The sequence below is a fragment of the Mchenga conophoros genome, linkage group LG10, assembly GCF_057382185.1.
Source record: "Mchenga conophoros isolate Kocher_MC1m ecotype Shallow Benthic linkage group LG10, M_conophoros_male_GT1.1, whole genome shotgun sequence".
Taxonomy (NCBI): domain Eukaryota; kingdom Metazoa; phylum Chordata; class Actinopteri; order Cichliformes; family Cichlidae; genus Mchenga; species Mchenga conophoros.
Window position 1 is genome coordinate 7026002 of NC_140535.1, and position 25394 is coordinate 7051395.

General features: G+C 38.0%; 2 protein-coding genes and 1 long non-coding RNA gene across 9 annotated transcripts in view; 2 read left to right on the forward strand and 1 right to left on the reverse strand.

The window, feature by feature from the left end:
• Positions 1–575: 575 nt before the first annotated feature.
• On the forward strand, positions 576–17350 carry LOC146565296 (vasodilator-stimulated phosphoprotein-like). Its single transcript, XM_085288323.1, has 13 exons — positions 576–725; positions 6156–6327; positions 7049–7229; positions 8300–8348; positions 13274–13601; positions 13980–14083; positions 14184–14232; positions 14352–14394; positions 14550–14589; positions 14723–14794; positions 15922–15988; positions 16321–16378; positions 16524–17350. Exons 1-13 carry the CDS (start codon positions 721–723, stop codon positions 16568–16570), a joined length of 1215 nt encoding a protein of 404 aa, XP_085144449.1. The 5' UTR covers positions 576–720; the 3' UTR covers positions 16571–17350.
• Positions 9054–11069, reverse strand: LOC146565297 (uncharacterized). 2 transcript variants are annotated; one of them, XR_014894068.1, is made up of 4 exons: positions 10782–11069; positions 10305–10340; positions 9794–9946; positions 9054–9429 (listed from the first exon to the last, which is right to left on the reverse strand). It is a non-coding gene; the product is annotated as an uncharacterized LOC146565297 (long non-coding RNA). The 2 variants fall into 2 exon arrangements; XR_014894067.1 differs by lacking the exon at positions 10782–11069 and having other exon boundaries at positions 10305–10769.
• Positions 17351–19273: 1923 nt separating the features above from the next.
• LOC146565298 (RAC-beta serine/threonine-protein kinase-like) overlaps positions 19274–25394 on the forward strand; it is a 29992-nt gene continuing 23871 nt past the window's right edge. For 2 of the 6 annotated variants that reach the window (XM_085288324.1, XM_085288330.1), the window contains exons 1-6: positions 19313–19572; positions 21201–21255; positions 21382–21510; positions 21652–21763; positions 22040–22190; positions 22951–23082. In XM_085288324.1, the coding sequence (XP_085144450.1) occupies positions 19561–19572; positions 21201–21255; positions 21382–21510; positions 21652–21763; positions 22040–22190; positions 22951–23082 (591 nt within the window). In that variant the 5' untranslated portion in view covers positions 19313–19560. Of the gene's footprint in view, positions 19573–21122; positions 21256–21381; positions 21511–21651; positions 21764–22039; positions 22191–22950; positions 23083–25394 lie in introns of all 6 variants that reach the window. The other 4 variants (XM_085288325.1, XM_085288326.1, XM_085288328.1 and 1 more) reach the window with 4 other exon arrangements.

Consider the following 25394-nt stretch of genomic DNA (forward strand, 5'->3'; position numbering starts at 1 on the left):
TCAATATTTCAGTAGATGAGGGTTGAAAGTTTGGCAAAGTGCTGTATAAAGCACCAAAACACAAACAGCAACAACACTAATGATAATAGTTAATAGAAGGTAAGAATACACCACTCTTATTCTGCAACAAGAGGATAGTAAAGCAAGATCTGAAGCAGTCACAATTGTTGTAATGAAGACTGAGGGATTACTCATTAGATTTTAATTTGTAGGTTGAAGCCTAAACTTGTTGCTGTTACTTTACTATGACTTTTATTTTTACTACCTACCTATAATACAATGAGTACAAACATAACAGTATTGCACAAACGTAATTACAGAAATTTTTGTTAAACCACACATGTGCTCTTTATCTGAAATAGTAATAATAATTATGTCAAGAGGACTCGCTCTAATTAAAAACAACAGCTTGATAGAAAAGAAAAAGCAGACAGAAATCAGAGCTATACCGCAGGGAGACAGAAAATGGGGGAGGTGTGAAAATATGAATTTGAAAGAGCGAGTTGAGACGAGAACAGGAAGAAAGAAAAAAACTGTCTAGGAAATGACAATACAAAGGCAGAAGTGCAAATGCTTGCTGCTAAAAAAGTCACAGAGCGAGAGAGCAACTCAAATGTGCAATCAGGGATGACAGTAGGTTCTACAGACACGATTCATTTTGAAGTGAAGAAATATTGTTAAAAAACAAGTGAAACGCTGGATATTGACCAAAGCTGAAATATGGGGTGAGTCATTTTCTTACATTAGTTATATTAATAAAATTTTTTAAACTGAGGAAAGAAACATATGTTCATTCTAATTTTGAATGACTCGTGTAAGAATGTGTAAAACAACACCGACTCTCATAGTGCTCTCTCTATTTTACCGAAAAGATATTTAGTTCTGACTACATTTCCTGTTGTCTGCAAGTGTCTGAAGCTTATAACAGGTGCTTCAATTATTATAGTTATTGCGCATAGACTAAACATGTATCTGCATTTCCTTTTTTATGATAATGTTATTTAATCCAAGAAAGCATTCTGGGGAACCAAAACCTTTTGAGAACTTGGTGCATATGACAGGTGAAATACAGTCCATATTAGGCATTGTACTGATCACAGGAAGTGGTCAAAACATGAAAACCTTTGTGACAGGAAGTAAAGCTTTCCCACAGGCTACAGACATTGCAAGTAGCAGACTGAAAACAAGTCAGTGTCATAATGACTTGTAGAGAGATATAGTCTTTTTATTATTTCATTAATTTTTGTATACAAACATTCAAACCACACAGGATAAATACATAAAGGTATAAATGTATAATTGTTTTAATGAAATAATCATCAAAAATACAAACACATATTTGCCCCATTACTTTACAGTCTACAAATTTAGGGTTCTGAACCTCTGTAAAGCTATGAAGCATTACTTACTTTTCAAATGTGCTAAACAGATTGACTAACTAGAGGAATTAATTTGATTTTATATACAAAATTTGAACAGTTTAGAAATAGAAAAGAAAGTCCACCCTGTATGTATTTTATAGAATTTGAAAAGTTCTATGTGTCAGGACATAATAAATAAAAAGTATATAAAAGAATATGATTATTTTTTTAAAAAAAAGGTCTTTGCTAGGTTCTAAAATAATTTTAATATAATCTGGATGTGGAGTTATATAGGTCATATCACACAATTATAACATATTTATTTAACAAAAACCCAAATTTAGTGTGTTTGTGCTTATATAGTATGTTTGGGATTTGCCAAATATTGCATGGTTCAGTTCCCAAATAGCCAAACTCTAGTGTGGTCTGTCTGGAAAACATTGTTCCAGAAAGCTTGTGGTTTATTCCGATAAAACTTTGCAAATATTAAATGTTCTTTAGCAAGAAGAAACTGTCTCCTGGCAGCTCTTCCAAACAAGCAACAATGGTCTTTTTATGGATAGAAACAGTGAAGAGTGACAGGAAAGCAGCGGGAGAGACAGAGAAAGAAATGAGGCAAAGGGCCGCAGGTTGTGTTAAAACCCGCACCGGCCGCTCCCAGCCATACGGCATGTGGTCACCTGCTCATCCCAGTGAGCTAAACCAGCACCCAGTCGGTCTATGCTTCAAGCTTGGGTCCTCTACCAGGAGTCCTGGGAGCTTGAGGGTCCTCAAAAGTATCTTTGCTGTTCCTAGGACTGTGGTCTTGTGGACAGAGATCTCAGATGTCATTCCTGGGATCTGCTGGAGCCACTTGCCCAGTTTGGGGGTCAGTACCCCGAGGCACCATTGCTGCCTTCACCTTCACATCACCTCATGCTCCTCTCCTAGCCCTTGGTATTTCTTGAGCTTCTCGTGTTCCTTATTCCCAATGTTGCCATCTTCTTCTGTTTGTCCACTAAGTCAGGGCTGACTTGGCATAGATGTTTCTGTACACTGTTCCAGCCACTTGATTATAGCGTTCCATGTATCCCCTGCCTGCTAGCATCTTACACCTTTCTGTTACGTGCTGGATCCCAGCCTCTATTGATCGTGTGACTTAGACTTCTCTGCATTTAATCATACTTGTTATTAATATCTGGCTCTCTTCTACAGCATGTCATTTGTCCTGTCTTCTTTCTCTCACCCGAAATGGTCACAGTATATGGCCACCCCTCCCTTAGCCTGGCTCTGAAGGAGGTTTCTTTTTGTTGAAAGGGAGTCTTTCCTTCTCACGGTCACCAAAGTGCTTGCTCATTGGGGGTCACATGATTGTTAGGTTTTTATCTGTATGCACTATTGTAGGGTCTAACTTACAATATAAAGCACCTTGAGGTGACTGCTGTTGTGATTTGATGCTGTATAAATAAAATTGAATTCAAGTCAATTGAACTGAATTGTGCTTAAAGTTTGTTCCCATACTGACATAATTAGTGCCTCTGTGGTGTCTTTTAGTCATTGTCCTGTCATTGGTAAGATTTTTCAATAACAGGTGCCTATCCTTCCATTGTGGTCCCTCCTCTAGCACTTCTTGTGTCTCGGGTTTCTGGTGCACTAAGCACGCGATCATTATAGCCAGCTTCTTGATGTACTTATGGATCTTTGTTGTTTCATTCAGAATAATGGTTCTGATACTTACTACTACTCGGCGTCCTTTCTTCCACTTAGCGTACAATCTGAGGATGCTGGACTGGTGATACCCTCTAAGCATGATAAGGAGCATTATTGTCTTGACTCAGTGGATTTTATCTCATCCTTTATTTAGTGGAGCTTATTATCTCAACAGGGCACTGATGTTGCATATACCTACAAACATTTGTGAAAGAATGGGTTGGTCTAAGGGGCTCAGTGAATTCCAACATGGTACTGTTCAGAGCACTATGTTGGAGTACCAAGCAGAGTTGAGATTCTGAGGCCACAAAAGTGGAAGCCTTCTGTCACCTGGCTACTTCTAGAAATTCTGTACATAAAAATTATTAACAGAATTGGTGAAAAGGGGTAGCCCTGGCGAAGACACGCACCAGGAATGAGTCTGTCAATGTCTGTTGGCAATGCATACATTGCTCCTGCAACAGTTGTACAGAGACTGAATGGCAACGCCTGAAGCACCCCCCAGTAGGACACTCCAAAGGACACAGTCGAATGCCTTCTCCAAGTTCCCCATACACATGTAGATGAATTGGACACACTCAAATATTCTTCCAAGGATAAAGACCTAGTCCAGTGTTCCATGAACAGGATCTGCATTGTTTGTCAGTTAGGTTTGACTAATGGACAAACTCTTTTTCAGCAACCTGGCATACATCTTCTCAGGGAGGCTCGTATTCATAAAAAAGCATTTTGTAAATTATTTATCATAACCTTGGTTTTACTTGGCCTATTAACACAATTTAAAAACTAACCTATAGTTTATACACACTCTTAAAACAAACAAAAAAAGAAATAGACTCCACATGGCTGCATATTACTGCTATGTCATCTTAAATCAGTCATGTGATTTGGACACGCTCATCAACTCCAGGGGATTAATGACCTCAGTGACCTTGTTTTCAGTGATGGGAAAGTTGTCTCCCTCGTCCCTAGAGTCTACTTTCTCTACAGAAGTCGAGAAGGAGGTATTCTTTCCGCTACCTGTCTTCTTGTTTGATGGCAGATACTCCCTTCACCCTGGCCAAAAAAGCTAAAATGACCAAAGAAAAAGTTGGAAACAGCTAAACATGAGAGGTTTTTGGACAAAGTTGGTGTTTTTTTTCCCCCATTGATTAAGCACTGCTTCCAGCCAAGAGTGATACCATAAATCCCCTATAGCTGCAGAAAAGGCTAACATTGTTGTCTTTTTTACAAAAAAAACAGCTAAACATGAGAGGTTTTAGGACAAAGTTTGTGTTCTTCATTCTTTAAGCACCAGTTTGAGCACCGTTTAAGCACGGGCACCGTTTCAAAAGTACCGGTTTGGTACTGGTATCGGATAAAGCCTAAACGATACCCATCCCTAGTGTCTACCATCTGGTTCATCTGGTTACTGCCATAACAGGGGCCAACCACCTTGCAGCATCTACTTGCAGCTGCCTCAGCAGTCTAGGTGCAGATTCTTTCTCCAGCCACAGAATGCTGTTGTATTTCTGCCGGAGGTGAGAGTTGAAGATCTCCTGGATCAGGGGCCAGCACACCCTCACTGTACGTTTAGGTGTGGCACATGTGTCAGGCATCCTCTTGCCACCTGATTTAATTAGCCACCAGGTGAATGGTAAATGGCCTGCATTTGTATAGCGCTTTTCTAGTCCTTAAGGACCCCATAGCTTTACACTACATTCAGTCATTCATCCATTCACACACACATTCACACTCTGGTGATAGCAAGCTACATTGTAGCCACAGCTGCCCTGGGGCGCACTGACAGAGGCAAGGCTGCCGGACACAGGCGCCACCGGGCCCTCTGACCACCAGTAGGCAAACATGGGGTTAGTATCTTGCCCAAGGATATTTGGCATGCAGCCAGGAGGCAGCCTGGGATCGAACCACCAACCTTCTGATTAGTGGCTGACCTGCTCTGTCACCTGAGCTACAGCCACCCATAAGGTGGTTGACAGCTCAGCTTCTCTCTTCATCCAAGTGTCCAGCTCAAAGGTCGAAGATCAGATGATATGATTACAATATTGATCGCTGATCTGTGACCTAGGATGTCCTGGTGCCACTTACACTTATGGATACCCTTAACATGGTGTTGGTCATGGACAAACTGTGGTTTGCACAAAACTCCAATGATGAAACACTACTCAGGTTCAGATCAGGCAGATAGTTCCTTGAAGTACTCAATGACCATAAGAAGGCTGGGTACTCTGAACTGTTGCTTGGCGTGTAACTCCCTCCACCATGGGTTACACGAGTCCAGTCATAAAATTTCCTCATTAATAAATGTAACTCTTAGTGGAATTACAAACAAATTGGAAGCGATTGGGAACAACAGCAATTTAGCCATGAAGTGGTAGGCTGCATAAAGTCATAGTGAGGGATCTCAAACTTTCTGCGATTTCATCGCTACACACCTCCGAACTTCATGTGACCTTCAGATTAGCTCAAGAATAGTGTGTTTCATTTAATGGGTTCATTTAATGCTTCATTTACTGGGTTTCCTTGGTAGAGCAACTGCATCCAAGCCTTACATCACCAAGCGTAATGCAGAGCATTGGATGCATCACCAACACTCTATAGATGTCGAAACGCGTTCTGTGGAGTGACAAATCATGCTTTTCCATCAGCAATCCAATGGATGAGTCTGGGTTTGGCAGTTGCCAGGACAGTAATACTTGTCTGACTGCATTGTGCCAAGTGTAAAGTTTGGTGCAGGGGTATTATGATGTGGCCTTGCTTTTCTGGAGCTCAGCCTGGGCTTCTAGCTCCAGTGAAAGGAACTCTTAAAACTTCAGCATTCCAAGATATCCATAAAGACATTGATGAGCAAGTTTGGTGTGGAAGAACATGACTGGCCTGCACCTGAGCCCTACCTCAACCCAACTGAACACAAATGCACTTCTGAAAGAATTATCAAAATTTCCTGTAAACTCACTCCTAAATCTTATGGAAAGCCTTCCCGGAAGAGTTCGTGTTATAGAAGAATGTTCATGTTTCTTTTATCTGTACACTTACACCATTTTAGTATTTTGTTCTTGCACTGCATCTGGTCATCTTTTTTTTCCTAATCATTCCCTCAAACAGTGAGTCCAGTATCTGTCAGGTGAGGGCAACAGTCATGCTGTATGATGACAACAGCAAGCGCTGGGTGCCAGCAGGATCTGACAGTACATCTATAAGCCGTGTCCAGATCTATCACAACCCTTCAGCAAACACCTTCAGAGTAGTGGGACGCAAACTGCAGGCTGACCAGCAGGTACAAGAAAAGCATACACACGAAACCAGACAATTGCCTTCTCATGTTCTGATTGGACAGACACTAACACACACACACACACACACACACACACACACACACACACACACACACACACACACACATATATATCACCCTGGGATTTTGCAAGTTCAGGGTGATCAATTTATTCACAAATACACTGTTCAAAAATCATACAATGTGATTACCGCATTTTTCTTTTCAGATTCTGTCTCTCACAGTGGAATGTGGAATGTGTATGTGTGTGTATGTGTGTGTGTGTATATATATATATATATATATATATATATATATATATATATATATATATATATATATATATATACATATATATATATATATATATATATATATACATATATATATATACATATATATATACATATATATATATATATATATACATATATATATATATATATATATATATATATATGTATGTATGTATGTATGTATGTATGTATGTATATACACTTTGAGACACACAGTGTATTCTGTTCACCTTGCACAGACTTAATAATTAACAGATGAATACCCACAACATGTGTTGGTTTATTCCATGCATACTACAATCTACTGTGGACCAAGCATCAGCAATATGATCTCACATATAATTATATATTTAAACAAATTTACTTCTGGCCTGACTAACTTTATATTTAATTTACATTTATTATCCTTCGCTTCCTGTTTTCATCAGGTGGTGATCAATTGTCCCATTATCAAAGGAATGAAGTATAATCAAGCCACACCAAATTTCCATCAGTGGCGTGATCACAAGCAGGTGTGGGGGCTAAATTTTGGCAGTAAAGAAGATGCTACTCTGTTTGCCAACACCATGACGCATGCTTTAGATACTGTCAGTGCCCCGGCAGTTGCAGGTAACCACACCAGTGCAAGAAGACATGTTAGATCCAGATCGTGCAGTATTCCTGTCTGTCAGATTTGGTGAAGACTGAGGACCCTTAATGCAGACTCTTAGACAGGCAGGTTCCAGTGAATATAATCCTTTATTGAAGGTAAACCAAAAGCCATAAGAACACACGGAAATGCCTGGAAAACCCTGGGAGCTAGGAAACAAAGATGTAACACAAGGAACAGGATGCACAGTAAACAAGAAACAGGTTGATGCGAAAAAAAAGCTATGGGGAGATGAAGGCCAAAAACACACAAGGTAATTAGGGAAGATGGGAAACATTAGGGAACATAGCTATTACTGATAAGAAAAACGGGAATAGCAAAACAGTAACTGATACAAAAGGCACATGGGAAAAGGCTAAAACAAGGAGCATAGCAATGTCTTTATATTCTGACAATAATCTGTAAGTGTGGTATGGTGGTGGGGTGGGGATAATATGTGAGTGACACAGAGTGGAAAAAAGATATAAGAGATATAAGTATGTAAAAAAAAGTGTGTTGCTAATCTCTCTAAGATTAGAAATCACAAAATCAAAACAAATAGTACAACATGAATTGCATAAAGAAATGTATTAGGCACACTGAAAACTAATAAGCCTAAAAACCAGTGTACTGTCCTATAAATAAATGTTAGTTAATACAATTATTTTTGATTATTAGGCATTTATTCCAACTACTTTTTGGAGTTGGACTATAACTCTGTTTAGATACTTATACAGAAAAACATTTCTATGCCTGAATTAAAACAATTCTTCAAAAAAGTGAGATAAAATTTCTTCAAAACATTGTAAAAGATTCCCTGCCAGTTATCAAAAGGGCTCAATAGCATTTTTTAATTGTTATTAGCCACCAAGTGGCATTTGAGACTCAATGTGGTAACTCAGTTCACACTGGCAGTAAATACAAATAACTGAATTTGCATGAATGTGTTATCATCTCGTTGGCTTTGAGAGCCCTAATATAAGCATACATGCATATTTTATATTATCTATGTAATATATTAATTTTAAATAATTTTAATGCTTTTTCTTAGGCCCAGCTCAGAACGGCCCCACTGCACAGCAGCTGGAACAACAGAGAAGGTACCGTTCATTCTTAATTATACTAAGGCTAATATCTATTTTATGTCATTGGTTTTTAGGTTTTGTTTCTGCTTTTAATTAACATTTTCAGAAGTTATTACAGACTAATAAAGACTACAATGCAAATGCAGAGATATGTTGTTTACAGCAGATAGTCCACATATCTATTTTCTCCTTGATACAAGTCATGAGTTCATCAGTCTGCAGGCACTAGTATACTCTGCACTGGTTGCTTGCTCTGCACAGTCACTTCTATTTATGCTCACCATTAAGACGTAAATAGCAGCTGCATTATTTTCCTGAACAACAGTTTTCTCTGCTTAGACAATAGCACCACATCAGCGCTGATACAGAAAGCAAAGTCATTGCCAAGTATTTTTCAATAAAGTCTCATGTTATCAAAATGTTTCCACTCCCTCTGTAGAATTTATGAAACTCTGACCTTCTGATATATCACTAGAATTGCAGAATAAACTAACATGGCTGTACACTTGACTGTCAAAACCTAGCTGTGGCGGCAGCAGTGCAATGCACCAGGTTACAGAAGCTGAGGCTACGTCCACACTAATGCGTTTTTGTTTGAAAACGCATCACCTTCTCTCCGTTTTGGCCTCCCGTCCACACCGGCCCATCAGAAATCCAGGTTATGTCACTCAGAAGATGTTAGAATTTAGACTTTCAGCCCCACAATTTGGTTAGCTGTTGGTCAGTTGGTCATTTTTTCAAACAAAAGCTAATATAAATATTGGTGGGATTTTCCTTTGTTCATTAGAATGACAAATTTAAAGTTTTTTCACACTGATGTGACCCCTAATACAGGGGTGGGGATGGGGCCTCAAGGGCCGGCGGCCGAGTTCACTACCAGGCCTCATGTGAACTTCAAATTATTAAAGAGGACTACTGGTCCTAACCAGTCCAATGAGGATCAAGTGGATAACTAAATGCATTTTTAAATGTTGCAAAGCCACAATCTACTCATAAAACACTCACCATGAACTCCTGCACCAAGATGTTGCAATTGTCTTTCACACAGATGCGGAGCACTTTGATGAGGGACTCCGAGCATTAATGTCATCCTTGACTATTATAACAAAGAAAACAGAGATTTGTGAACTTTTCAGTAGTACAGAAGAAAATGATCCCAGACAAAAACTCTTGACTTTTTAAACCAGTCAACATGCAACACCAGCATCTACAAAGCAATATCAAAAGTTCCTGTTTGACATCAACTTTATGGATATATAGTTTCCAGAACATTTATTTTTAAAAAAAGAATTTTTTCTCAGTGGGCCAGTAAATGCATGACGAAAATTATGGCATCCTTTTAGTGGAATCATTACTCACAGGTAATAGTTGACTGTTTCAATGGATGTAGCATAAAAATCTTTTAATGACCTAATGCAATACATATACACTTTGTAGTTAAAGAATTTTAAAGTTCTTACTGTCATTATGGCAGCTACATCCTTTAGCTTTGTGCCCTGTTCCCCCGATCACTTTGCAAACACTTTCAGCAGACTGTCAGAGAAAAACTCAGCTCCGTCAGAAACCTTGACTGTAAAGGCATGGTTGGGATGCACTGGAATGCTGCATTTTATCTGAAATGACATAAAATTATTTTGAAATAACAGCAGGCACTGTGCTTGGTTAATCAGTAATGTTTTGTTGAATAAAAACTGTGTTTCCAGATCTTATGGGATTAAAAAAAATCCAAAGATGTTTGTTTCTGATTTGCAACCCAACAACCCACAAGTTACAACCTCATTTCAGTTCAAGTGTGCATTAATGCGAGTCCAGTAATCACCTTTCTGGCAATACATACAGGTATAAGTTAAACCTATGGCAGATTTTGGATCTCTCAGTTGTATTAATAGGGTGAGTATGCATGCACCTAATAATTATAAAAAACCTATTATAATTAAGTTACAGAAACGAAAATAGAATATACTTTCTTACCATAACACCTTGAACCCACAATCCATCAGCTGACTCCTGGTGAAATGCAGAATAGAGGTCGTCTCTCAATGTGCAGCAAAAAAAACAAAAACAAAAGGACAGCAGGTGAGGGCAGGAGGGGTAGGGACGTAAGCTAGCATAATGCCGCTGATGATATTAGCTAAAGCTGTTCAATGTCCAAAATCTCACTAACACCACGGTGCAGTAAATACACAATGTAACTGAAGAGTCAGTTGACAAATCTATTCACACAGAAAACCAAATTATGTTATGAGTGCCTCGTAATTAGGTTTAATGTGATATTACGGCTCTTGTGCCAAAGACAAATTCAAATGAAAAAGCGCCAATTCTTTGACAACAGATAAAACAGCAAATAAGCTAACGGCTCTTTTTAGCATGTTACATGGCGACACTCTAGACGTTTAACTACATTTGGCTGAATTATGGTAAAAATGAATTCAAAAAATCAAGACATACCAAAAACGTAGAGTTGGCTGCTCGACTTGACTGAGATGGATGCCTTTTTTAAACCACGATCCAAAGCCCGCGAGATGAAATCACGCGTGGTTTCACGAGATTTAACGTTGCTATCTTATTGACTTACGTCACCTGAACATGATATGAACAATTTAATACACCCTTTCTGCATATCATGTAGTTTTTACACTATATAGTTACATTTAACTTTAAAACATGAGGCAATTGTGTTAAATGCATGCAAGATGCTTACATAAATCCAAGAGATGGCCAGTCCCTTTTTTTCAGTGTAGAATCATGAACCAGAAATATAGATACTACGCTATCTATAAATATAAAACATAAACAGAAGACTGTAGAGCTCAAACACAAAACGCATCTTTACCTAGAATGCACCTAAAGACCTATAGATTAGGAGAGCAAAACTATAATACAAAGATAATAAAAAATGAGTCAAACCCAAAAATCTTTTTTTTAAAAAACCATAGCACTTGGACTGATGGAAAGGAGAGTTTCTTTGGTCCAGCCCACTTAACATCAAAGTGGTTTGTATGTAGCCCACAACGTAAAAATGAATTTGACCCCCCTGGTCTACATATTGTAGCTGTTTGCTGTAAATAAGGGCAATGTCACAAACAACTGTTCTGTGGCACACTCTCCTTGTGCTGTGGCTGGTCCTTCACTCACCCATAGAGAAAACTGAAACTATAACGCCTGAAACCAGGTGTTAAACAAATGAAAATTGTCTTCACTTTCATGCTTTTATATTTTTTGGGGCTTCTACTAAAATTTGTGGTGAACTCTGCTGTCACTGCCTTACCATGATCCACTTTTCAAACAGTCAGCCAGTTAGTCACACCTATCCATAGTGTTTTTGGAAGACTGCACGAGAGTTGTTTGCGTATGTTGAAAACCCCTCTCCATAGGTTTGGCATAGGCAAAAAGGTACGCAAATGGACACATTCACTGTATCGTAAATTAAACATAAAAGAAAGTTCAGACACACTCCAGGCAAAGCTTATTTGAAAATCACTATAGACCTTCATGTGACTTTCAGATTAGCTCATGAACAGTGCATAGAAAGCTTCATTTAATTGGTTTCTTTGGCCAATCAGCTGCATCCAAGCCTTACATCACCAAGCGTAATGCAGAACATTGGATGCATCACACCACCACTTCACTCTAGGGAAATGGAAACAATATCAAAAGTGACCCACCGTTGACAATTTGGGCTTCTCCATCTAGTAATCTGGTGGGTGAGTCTGGGTTTGGCAGTTGGCAGGAGAATGGTACTTGTCTGACAGCACTGTGCCAAGGATAAATATTTGGTGGTGGATGGATTATGATGTGGCAACCTTTTTTCAGGAGTAGGCCCTGGCTTCTTACTTCCACTGAAAGGAACTCTTAATGCTTCCGACATGTCAGACATTTTGGACTATATCATGCTCTCAGCTTTGTGGGAACAGTTTGGAGATGCCCCCTTTCTGTTGCAACATGACGCACCAGTGCACAAAGCAAGGTCTATAAAGACATTAATGAGCAAGTTTGGTGTGGTAGAACATGACTGGCCTATACAGAGCAACAATCTTAACCCAACAGAACACTTTTGAGATGAGTTAGAGCAGAGACTGTGAGTCAAGCCCCCTCATCAAAGATCAGTGATGAGGGGGTACCCCAGCTGGGTAGCTTGGGGAGCCCCTCTGTAAGAAGGCCAGATACTCTAACCTGCTGCTCGACACGTAAGCACAGCCAACAGTCAGGACCTGTATCGTTTACTCGAGAGTTGGTTCTGTACTACTCCATCAGATCTGCTTAACTCTATGTTTCTTGACTGTAGTTTAAAACCACAAACTCTTGGGACCAATCTGGACTCTTTGCATCTCAGATTTAATCAAAGGGGAATTTTATAGTATATAATTTCCTGGATTCTCTTTCATACTCCCTTACCACTTGAAAAGTGTTCCTCCCATCCATGTCCATAACAAACAACTACAATTGAAAAGAGGTGGTTGCTTTCAACACCAGCTATGAGGAACTGATATTGTAGTTCTCAGGCACTTCAACTGCAACTTACACCTTGCCTCAGTTGACCTTAATAGGTCACATGATAGGGTGGGTCTCACAGAGGTTTCACCCTTGTCCCCTTCTGATGGTAATGGCCTATGCCTTTTTTGACTCACATGATCTGTATTAGGTCAACAACCACCTCCAGAGGGGACACCACTACTTGTTAAATACCTGGAATTCTTTTGTTTGTCTTTTGTTTCTGGAACCCTGGGATGGGAGGTGAAGCATACTCAGAAACTTAAAGAAATCAAGTTCCTTTCTTTTTCTAACCTCTTAAAACTACCACGATTTGCACGACTATGAACCTCCACACACAATATAAAGGATGGATTTTCAGTGAAATATAAACACATGTATTATACCTGTTGAGGTTTTTATACAAACAGCAGCACTTAGCTCTAATTTATCTGTCTATCTTCGTCTAGACTCGAACGTCAGAAGCAGGAACAGCAAGAGAAAGAACGTCTGGAGCGAGAACGCCAGGCCACTGTATCAGCACCTCCTGCCCCTCCTGCCCCTCCTGCCCCACCAGCTACTTCACCTGCCCCACCAGCACCCCCACCACCTCCAGGTCCACCCCCACCTCCTTCTGGGGGATGCCCACCTGCACCTCCACCACCTCCATCTGGAGGTATGGTTCCACCTGCACCTCCACCCCCACCGGTTGCAGGAGGCAGTGGAGGAGGTGGAGGTGGCAGTGGAAATGATCTGGCTGCAGCTCTAGCAGGAGCCAAATTGCGCAAAACAGTAAAGGTATGAGCAAATACATATATGCATATACATATACGGGGTGGCTGTAGCTCAGGAGGTAGAACAGGTCACCTATTGATTGGAAGTTCAGTGGTTTGAGCCATGGCTCCTCCAGTCTGCATGCCAAGTATCCTTGTGCACGATACTAACCCAAAGTTGCTCTCCCATGCGTCCATTGGAGTGTGTTGTTGTATAGAGCACTTTGAGTACTCCGGGAGAGTAGAAAAGTGCTATATCAGTCCATTTATGTATTTGTGTTCTCTAAAACCCTGATGCACACACACATTTTACTATTTGTATTTAGTTTTATGTTTTTCAAAAGGATCTATTCATTGGACCAAACGGCTTTAAACACAGTGATGTGCATTTTTTTGTGTTAAGGATGAGGGAGGTTCAGCAGCCCCAGCCCCGAAACCACAGTCCTCATCTGGTGGAAGTGGAGGAGGTGATCTAATGGGAGAAATGAGTGCCATCCTTGCAAGAAGGCAAGTCATAATCAAGAGATATACATCTTAGAAATACTTGTGATAGTCTGATACGGAGGATCTCATTGTTTGTATTGTAATGGATTTCTTTTTTTAATAGGCGAAAAGCTGCTGATAAGCCAGCTGTAAAAAAGGAAGAATCTCACAATGTAAGCCCCATGCTCTCAAGAAGACCCATAAGATTTTTTTATGGGTCTGTAGTATTTGTAGATTTAATAAGATTTAAATATTGAATTATAACTGTAATTATCTTTATACGTAACTACAGGAGGATTCTGAGTCCTCTGTATCGAAATCCTCAGGTGTAGCAGGTGAGTAATCACAGCTGTGTAGATAAAGAAAGATAAATGCCTCTCTTTACACTACAGCCAGCATTGTACATAGACTTTTTGTGAAAGAAACAAAAACATTTAATTTGAGGATATTAACATGAAATGCAATAATAAATACAACAATTCCCCACCAGAAATCAATCAATCCAAGGAAAAATCTGCCACCATGCCAAGGTAAGAGACTGGTTCAGACTTTCACTTTACAACTGATCCATACATTATATACTAAACAACAACCTATTTTGAGCCATCCACAGCAATTCAGCAATCAACAACTTTCCTAAAACATCTGTGTTCTTTGCAACAGAGCCAAATCCTTAACCACCAATCAAAAAGACTCAAGCCCAAGTTCAAACTCTGCCACTACTCCAGTGTCCAGGTACTAGTCTCCCCCCTGACTCTGCCTACTACATAGGTTCTCTTCTAAGATGATATGCATTCAATGAAGATCTATTCCAATCTGAAAGAGATACTTATTTGTTTGTTGGTGTGTGCGGCATTTCTATTTTCTACTTTGTCTTACTGTCATAAGATTAACTATCAACTGCTTTTATTGTTTCTGCCTGAAACAAAGTGTGTTGCTTCCCCTGGCCAGCTCATGTTTGAGATGAAGATAATGCTTTGTTTTTAACCACATGTTCCCACAGATAACCAGCAGAGCTGTGAGCATGACTGTACAAATAGCTTACTCTGTTGTAATCGCAAAACTGCAAACATTAAGTGAAAGGCACACCAGAGAGCTACACCCAGCCATAGTTTTATGAACTCATTAATATTTGTCAATGCAAATAATTAGTCTGCTTGTCTATGCACTTATTTAACTTAGATATTAAAACTTACTTTATTATTTTAATATATGTATTATACAGGCATTAAAATTGTTTGTACTTTAATGCAAAGTGACACAAAAGCATATAGGACTTTTATACAACTTTCATATTTGCTGAATATTAACAACAAACATGTCAATTTTTTAAAATCTGTATTATTTTAGGCAAAAGGGATCTTAGCTGACTGCCTGTTACAAGAACAGGCTTGGCCAGCACAGACACCTGATGTCTGACAGAACAATTCATTTCAATTGTATAGCACCATATCACAACAACAGTTGCCTCAAGCATGCCATCTGCATCATCCCCACATAATAATAATAATAATAATATAAAAATGTGATATTTTAATAATTAATTTAAAATATTAATATTTTCAGTGTGGTGGCCTCAAACTTGCTTCCATTTAGTTTTAGAGATTTCCACATAAAATTCCAAATTATTAATGATTATTTGCTTCTGCTTTGAAAAACACATTGAGTGTGACATGCTGCCACTATCCTGCTCAACTGATTCAGTGAGTGTTCCACTTTCTGTAGCATAGCACTCCAAACTAATTTAAAAGAAAGAAACATTATTGGAACACGTACATGAAGATAAAAGTAAGTGTTTGGCCTAAAATATGACCTCTTTGATTGTGTTTGCTTCAGTGTAATAAAGTATCTTTCTTTTGTAGGATGAAGGTGGTGAAGAAGAACTCAGATGGTACAGGAAATGATAGTGATATGGAAAAATTTAAACAGGTTTGTTCCTCCATCTTTATATAAATACACACCAATATCCTACAACTCCTTAGTAAATAGTATAACTTTCTGTGATGACATAAATCTATTTTAGTTCCTTTGAAACAAGAGAAGCTATTCAGTATGTAAAATATGTGTTCTAAGCCTCTGCTTGTTTTTCCCAGGACTTGCATTATAAAGCCATTTCATCTAAAGAACCTTAAATCATAGTTGCAAAGCTTCTAACATTGTTTCCAGATTTGTACTATTGTACACATAAAGTTTTAAGGCTCTTTATTAAAACAAAATGTACTTCTTTTATGCAAAACGTCATACTCTGTCTGCATTTGAAGGAAATCCTTGAAGAAATAAAAAAGGAACTCTACAAAGTAAAGGAAGAAATTATCACAGGTGAGTTCTAACGTATATACTATCCATATGTCAGATGAACCTAGAGGAACTATGTCAGAGGAACCTAGGGCATACATGTAGAAACTACTCATATACAGTATGTTGTGATCTTGTGTTATACCAGAATATTGCTCTGTTTTTCTAGCTCTGATGCAGGAGCTACAAAGGTCACAGCTCAAGGATGAAGACTGAAGAACTGATCAAAAGGGAAAAAAATGGATGCTTATCTTGCAGTGCTCACAGTGCTTTACTTGGCGAAATTATTTTATTTTACATTGTTTAATTTGTTTTCATGCAATGGACTTTAAGGTCTGATCAGTCCTAAGACTATGAACATGAACACATTTTCAAATAAAATATTATTATCATTATTTTTCCCCGATGTCTTGCTTAGTTATGGAAATCAGAATTGAATTCCAATTATTTTCTAGGAGTTGTAAATTTTAGTGTTTCATGTAATATTCATCAACAGACATATGAATGACATGCCCAGGCATTTTTATCAGTGGCAGGTAACAGTAATCTGCTCAGACAGGTTGTTGACACTTTTACCATCAAACAATTTCAAGTCCTTGCAAAATTAGTAGTGCACACTACTGGTTTTGTAGCTCCAAGGATATACATTTCAGCACATGTTAACTTACATTCTTGAAAATGGGTTAGAAATTTGACTTTTTAATAGAATAGAATAGAATAGAAAAGAATAGAACTTTGGGGAGTTCCATTCCAGGAAATTCCAGCAGCTGTTGTTGAATGTCTAAAATTACACAACATTGCGCAAGTGAAGTTATTTACATGTATGTACATTTCAGGGTATACCAGGAAAAACTCCATATGACCCCACGTAGAACTATGATACCTTTCAGATGTGAAAACATTATTTTTGATATTCTTCCATTGTCATCTGATAAAGTACTCTTTAAAAGTACTCAAAAATAAAGCTTATCTTGTTAAAAAATAATAAAAATTGTGACAAGCAAGCAAATTTTGTGTATGATTTTTCATTAAAACTGGGTAAAAATGGAATTTATAATGTTTTTAATATAATGTAGGTCACATACACTTGATTAAAAAAAATAGAAGTTAATAAAAATTTAAAAAGCTAGGTGGCATTTTATAATATCTACACACTATTAAGCATTAAAGAAGTATTAGTTAAAACTCAATCATAAAGTATTGTTCCTCCTTAGTATGTCATTTATATAGGTGTATACGAATAGTCTTGCTTAGTAAGGCCATATAAAATGTTTAATTTTTTTATGTTTTCTGCTTTATCTTTTCTACTTTATAAATCATGGATTAACCATTAGTAAATAAAGTATTAACCCCTAGTGAGCACTGTCTCTTAAGAGGGTCATTGACCCACTATTAGTCAATAATAATGTGCCTCACCACATGTAAGAAGATGTAAAAAAAAAAAAAAAAGGCTGTTGGTCATTATCTGCACAGTCTTGATGCATGCTCAATCATCCAGGTAGTGAAATACCAAAAAGTTGATTCTGTTCATCCTTGCATAGTGTCCAGACGAGCAGAATCAACTTTTTAGGATTATCAGCAGAGGTTTCAGGTGAAACCATTTTGAGACCTTGCCCCACCTTATTATGTGACCCATTGAGCTCACAAGATGTGAATGGGGACTCGGGTGCCTGGGAAGGTACCTTAAAACTGCATTGTAGGTGGCAGCCAGTTGGTGTCATAAGCTGCCCCCTCTGTTCAAAGATGGTCAGTTGCTTTCAGAACTGAAGAAACTTCTCAGGTGAGAGGTGAAACATCTTCAAGGAACTTAAAGAAGTCCAGTCAGTTTCTTTCCAAGCGACTTAGATTGTATTTGTCAATATTGTGTCACACATATGGCGCTAACTTGTGGCAACAGGGAACTATCCAGTAGGTTATAATTATTCAATATAAATGAAATTTTAACTGTTGGTTCCACACATGATATACAGCAGTGTGACATATGGTTAGACAATTGCCACCTAGTGGCCATAGATGGTGTTCAGTAGGGTAAATGATGCCAGACCCAGTTAACGTACTGAACTGAAAATAACCACATGACTGCGTGAGTGCTTGACCTCAGCACAGTTGACTGAGGCTGGCCTGGACAAGCAGCAGGGTGCAAGGACCCTCTTATTGCTGCTTGCATCTTTAATATTGTATTTGGTGTTGAATCGCCTAATACAGTGGTAGAAAACTTTAAGCGTTTAGCTTGTGACATATTTTAAATGTTATTGTACTTCCAGTCTCAGTTGGGTCCCTCACTTTCACTTTTATTTTTCTATCAGCTGAGAAGCAACCAAATACAGGTGGTAACAGCCAACAGGAAAACGCTAAAATACACAAACAAACAAAAAACAATTTGGTGACTTTTTACTTCCAATCTCGAATATCCTCTCTGAATTTATAATTATAGCCATATGTAACAGAAATAGCCTTTCCCTGAACATAGTCCAGCATTAATTTGATCACACTCCCAGTGGAAAGACTTTAAACAGGCTGAAAAACTGGATTTCATAATGTCACTAACACCATCAAATGAACAACAACTAATTCACTATGTTGGCTAAAATAACATTAAGAGAACATAATTTACAGTGAATTAGGTATTACTGGGTATCTGGGTATGTGTTTGCTCACAGTATTATCCTAGTTAAAAAAGCCCTAAATCATTGGTGGCTGATCCACTAACATGTTTTCAGATACAAATCAATTTAATTTATATTTGCTTATAACATACAGACTTATGTTCTGAGTTATTAGCTTTTCAAAAAAGCATCACAAACATTAGTGTTCCAATATCTTCATGGCGCGGCCAGTGTATGTTACTAACTTCCGGGAACAATGGCATAAAAAACAAAACAAAGAACAAGCACACATGCTGCCTGCAGGGGGCGATACTTGCGTAAAGAGGTACCACTATGTGACCTAAGCTACGAAGAAGAAACTTCCACGGCGTTTTCCTCGGTGGATGGCCTGTTCTGGAACTAAACTGTGAAAGCTGCATTGAAACGAAATCTGTGTGGGATAAAGTCACTGAGATGTGCGTTAAATTAGGTTTCATAATTAAGTTGTGCAAAATATATGAAGTTAAAAGATTAGCTGACAAACTTTTAACTCATAGCTAGGTAGAACTGCTATTTGATAATCGCTATCAGGGCTCTTTCAGCAACCCTACCAGAAGGCATATGATCGCTAACGTAAGATATTTTTTTCTAATAATAAAAATAAAAATGAATTTATTATAGTTCAAGGAATCATTACTAATATTAGAGTTCGGTGTGAAGCCCCATAAAACTCGAGTATGGAAAGCACTACTATGACTGGCTGTAAAATAAGAACCTAATATGTGATAATAAGCTATAAGTAGCAAAGTGACTTTTGACACTACTCAAGTGACAAGTATCGTTGTTTGACGTTCGCTTGTCTGTTAATATAGATTCAGTGTGAATACGTTAAGTTATTAACTGTATATACATTTCTTTACTTAAAGCTTTTTGTAACGTGTGCTTTCAAACTTCGTTGTATGTTAACAGTAAATTATCTGCTGTGAGTATTTAACTGCAAACCAACTTAACTGCCCCGCCGAGTGACGAGAAACAATGAGAGTAGGATTAGAATGGTATTATGTGTTGTTTAGCTGGAATTACTACAAATTGCGAGTTTTGTATTGTGCTTTCATTTAAAATGTTGCGCGATGTTTGTAAATGTGATACCTGCCGCTGGTATCCTTGTGCAACAAAACTAGCGATAAACGCACACACTCACGTTGCAGGAATTGTACAGTAATGTACGTTAACATCCGGTAGACTTATGCATTCATGTCATATGCCAAAACCCCCTTTTTTAAATAATACTTAAAATTCCGGATTGGTTTATTAGTGCTGGGCGGCGTATGAGCCAACGCTCATTCTGTGGAGCCTTCACGTTAGCTGCAACGGGCTAAGATATGCCATTTTAAATGTTACTCACCATCACTTCTATAAAGTGTAAGGTTTCGTCCCCTTGACATGTAAGTTTATGTTCCGAGTAAAACAGTAATAGTATACATTTACAGAAACTTGTCGAGACAATCATAAATGATTAAACGATTAGCGAATAAATAGACAATGAATATGCAATAATTTCTTATCAAGTTTGAAAATATTGTAATAGCTTATTAAATATTGTGTGGTTTCCATTACTTGAACACGAAGTTTATTTCTTTCTTTCTAGCCATTCTAATATATAGTGGATACAGCATCATCGGTCGGTCTTTTTGATGTTTTTCCAACACCCATCTTTTTCAATATAAATCATTCAGCTTGACAGTGAAGCAAATATGAGACTTTAGGCTTTAAATCTGTAAATTAAGATAAAATTGTTTAATCCTAAAGTTGATAGTCTGTTACAACATCAAGACAGCAAACATTTAACAAATATCTTAAATAAGCTTTTTAAATTTAGTCAATACTCTGACTGCAGTCAGTATTGATGAAATCCAGATACTCTCATCTGGATATTATATTATCAGGTCTTAAATGACTTTTCTTTCATTTTAAGATTATTACTTTTTTAGTCAGCTGTTGACTGAATGTTAATTTTTTTCTTTTTTTCTATGGAAAATATTTAATGTCAGTGTGTGAATGTGTGTGTGAATGGGTGAATGACTGAATGTAGTGTAAAGCGCTTTGGGGTCCTTAGGGACTGAGTAAAGCGCTATACAAATGCAGGCCATTTACCATTTTGTTGCACTGCTTATTTCATTCAGTAGGTGCTGTTGTCACTGTGACTGAGTCTTAAACATAGTAAGAATCTACTTTTCCTCCTTCTGACTCTCTCTGGGCAGTCCCTTACCATGAATGAAGTCAGTATAGTGAGAGAGGGATGGCTTCACAAAAGAGGTATGGATCATGAAAATTGTTATAAAATTGTGTTATAAGATGGGAAAACTGTTGACTTCTGTTGTCTGTTGCCAGCTACTCATTGTATAATTGCACTGTTGATTTAATTTGTCGTTTTTGATCCAGGTGAATATATCAAAACATGGAGGCCTAGGTATTTTATCCTAAAGAGCGATGGCTCTTTCATCGGTTACAAAGAGAAACCAGATTTAAATGACCAACCTTCCCCACCACTGAACAACTTCTCAGTGGCAGGTTAGTCTTTTAAGATGTTGAAGAGTGGCCGTCCTTTATGTCAGATCCTTTCAGTTTTCAAGACTCCCTGTATGTTTTTTCAGTTCTGGTCCCTTCTAACCACCTTCAAGTAAATATGAATGATAATTGTATTTTTTACAGAATGCCAGTTAATGAAGACTGAAAGACCCAGACCTAATACATTTGTCATCCGTTGTCTGCAGTGGACCACTGTTATTGAACGTACTTTTCATGTAGAAAGCAACGAAGAGAGGTAAAAACCGTAAATCACATTTCTTACTATCCTTGTCAAATCCTGGCATGCACTTTTTGTGTTTTATGTACTGTGATGTGCATTTTCCTGTATCCATTATTCATTAGTTGTCATTTAGAATACTTCGACTCCATCTAATGTTTTTTTTAAATTGACAATTACTAAGTCACGCCAAATTCTCCAGTATTGATGTATATGATACAGTGATTTCATACTCTTCACAGTTTTACGGATTGGATAGCCGAGTGGCAATTTGTGATATTTTTTACATTTCAGAGAGGGGTGGATAAGGGCAATCCAGTATGTAGCGAACAGTCTGAAAATGCAGGAACAGGGGGAAGAGGAACCAATGGATGTTCTCAGCTCACCAAACGAAAGCAGCCTGGTGGAGATGGAGGCAGTTATATCCAAGAGCTGCACCAAAGTGGTGAGAGAATTAGCTGATACAGCTTTGAGCTGATAAAAACTGCTACTTACTGTAAGTCAGGCCAGTTTCAGTTGGTCTCACATAAACTCTATCAGGGAAGCAATATGTTGTGCAAACAGGAATATCAGTATAGATTTGTGAAAGGATATTTCTTACATCATACAAACATGTAATTTTCTCTGGCTTCCTCAGAATTACTATCCTTAGAATTGGAAAGTAAACCCAATGCCAGCATTCATTGGGACTGCAGTGGTAGCAAAAAGACATCTTGTAGTGTTCAAGTGTGGGGGAAAGTGGCCCCTTGGCATGTCTGCTTGCTGTATAACCTCAATAAATACTTTCCTGAAAATTTTATGGTCGTATTTGTTAGTTAAGTTCATTTTAAATGTTATTAGAGTAAGAGAGAAATCTAGTCAGTCTATTCAGGTGTTTATTCTTTGTGATTGATAAGTCATTAGCCATTTAGTGTAGAGGTCCTCTGTTTCACAGTCAGAGCCACTGCTTGCTCATTACTGGTGTGGTTTCAAACCAAGGCTGAGCTTTTATGTCACAGTGATTAGGTGAATAGTTTTATGTGCAGTCTGCTATTTGCATTAGGACATAAGGAACAAGGATGCAAAGAACGAAACTTTTCATTTCATGTCAAACGAACAGCATAATATATTTTACTTCTAAATGTACGTAACTTTAAAAGATTATTTTGTTTAATTAAAAAAAATGTACACACACTTCCACAATGAATGAGTTGTATATTTTACAGACAATGAGTGACTTTGAATATCTGAAGCTGCTTGGAAAGGGTACCTTTGGGAAGGTGATTCTTGTCAAAGAAAAGACAACTGGAGTACATTATGCCATGAAAATACTGCGCAAAATGGTGATAATAGCCAAGGTAAGTTTGTGTATTGACATAATTGATGCAGTTGTAATTGATATATTTCTGCCATTTTGCTGCTGCAAGACTTGTCCTACTTTAACAGATGAATGCTGCGAAATGTGTGTGAAGACAGGAGTGTGGCACAGCATCAACATTGGCTTCCTGTTTTCTAGTATAATGTTTATTGGCTCATTTTGAAAATTAGTGTTTATAGGGCTTGACTAAAATATTTTTGTCATTAGTTATGAAAGACACTGCTCATTGAATTATGATCAGTTCCTGATTGTCAGTGATTTTAATATTCATGTCCATTATGAATCCAGACTCTTGGTCAAAGAATTTATTGATCTTATTGAAACATTCTGACTCAGTCTGTGTCTGGTCCGATTGTGCACATGATAAGTTCTTTAACAGCATCTTTGTTTGCATCAGCTTTCGATGATTCTGTGCTTGTAAATCGAGATTATTACTTTACTCTTAATCTTAACAAATTTATAATTCTATTTAATTTTTGGCCTTTTTTGGATTTTACTTTGATAGGTACAGTGAAGAATTGATAGGAAAGCAAAAGGAAGAAAGGGCTGCGGCTTGGACTTGAACCTGGCCGGCTGCTCTCAGCCATACAGCATGTGGTCGCTTTTTAGCAGTGCTTTAAAATTTCATAAACAGATTAGCTCTGTTGTTAAGACAAGTTTCTTTTAGCTGTGGCTCCTCAGTAAGGTGAAGGCCTACCTTACGGCACATTACTTTTAGAGAGTAATTCATGCTTTTATTACTACTTGTGAAAACTATTATAACTCTTTATAATTGGCTCTGATCAGTTCTGACTTCGTCACCTACAAGCTGTTCAAAATGTAGCAGGTTGCCTTTTGACAGGAAAGAAATGGTGTGAACACATTACACCTGTACTGGCCTCCTTACACTAGCTTTCAGTTAATTTCAGATCCAGTTTAAAACTGCTTACTTTTCAGTGGTTAGGCAATACCTAACTTAAGAGACCTTTTGAAACCCTGTAATCCTATCAGAGCACTGAGCTATACAAACCACATGTTCAATCCAATAGTTTCAGCAATCTCCCTTCAGAAATTTGCTGCCATTGGTGAACCCTTATATTGATGCTACAGTGCGGCAGAAAAAGTAGCCAGACATGCAGAGGAGTAATTGACTGCACTGAAAAGGGCAAGTTACAATAGTTGCAGGATAGAGCTACACAACCCTTGTCTTAGGATTTCTGAGTGGTCTGCAGTTATCTTGTAGTTACGGCAGTAAAACCAAAGCAGAAAATGCTACTGATAAAACTGAAACGAAGAAAGAAGAAAGACTGAACATAGATATGTTGGCCTATTTGCTTGAGGTATCGACTCAGGAGTGAAAGCACAAACAATAAAACACATTTGTTCAATATTACAGCAATAAAGGTGTTCAGCAGTCCTTTTTTTGTCAGTCCATATACCCAAGTTGTTACAGGTCCTAGTTCTTTTCAGTTTCTTTTGTTCAGGTGTGTGTTGAGTCTATGTCTAGTGGGTATGGGTTTGTTTTTTTTAAATAACTATCAGAGTAATGTTATCTTGTTGAAATCTCACTAGCTTATCTGTCCAGAAGCAATGAGGCTGTCGCCAGCATCACAGCTGCAGATGTTGAATCCTTTCTTGCCATTAGATTGTTTCTAACTCAGAAACCATCAACCTGCACAAGACGCAGAACAACTGTCACCAGCCCTCCAAATTTCTCTTCCCTTCTGGGTCCTGGCATGCTGCTTAAATAGGCTGTGTTGGGCAACCTCCTCTGGCACTGCCCCCTGAACCACTGCACCCACTGTGGTGGAAGCAAAACCGCAAATGTAAGAGGGAATTAATGATAATGTTTATCAAACGTTAAGCATAGTTTGGATTTTCTTTTGTTGCGGGTTCAGTGAATTCCGGTCGGAGAGTGACAAAACCTGCAGCATCAGAATCTGTGATGTGTCGGCTTTCAGCACCATCTTTATACGTGCCATCAGGTGAACAATCTGCGCTTTCTGTTTACATCTTTTTGTGGAATCCGTGTATCTGCTCTCATTTGCTGTTTTAGCTGTTTGGTGGTTCTTGAAATAGTTTTGTGAGCTTTAAGCTGAGATTCTGGCGATTTTGGCAAAATACATTTATATTTAAAAATTGATTCAGGATTTAATGAATCGATATCAATATCAATCTGCTGAAATTTTTTTTTTTTAAACCCAACCCTAATACTGACCACCACATAACAATTGTTGTTTTTATTCATCCATCCATACTTTTTCATTAAGCCAATTCAGTGTTGCGGAGGCGGGGGGCTGGAGCTGTCCTAGT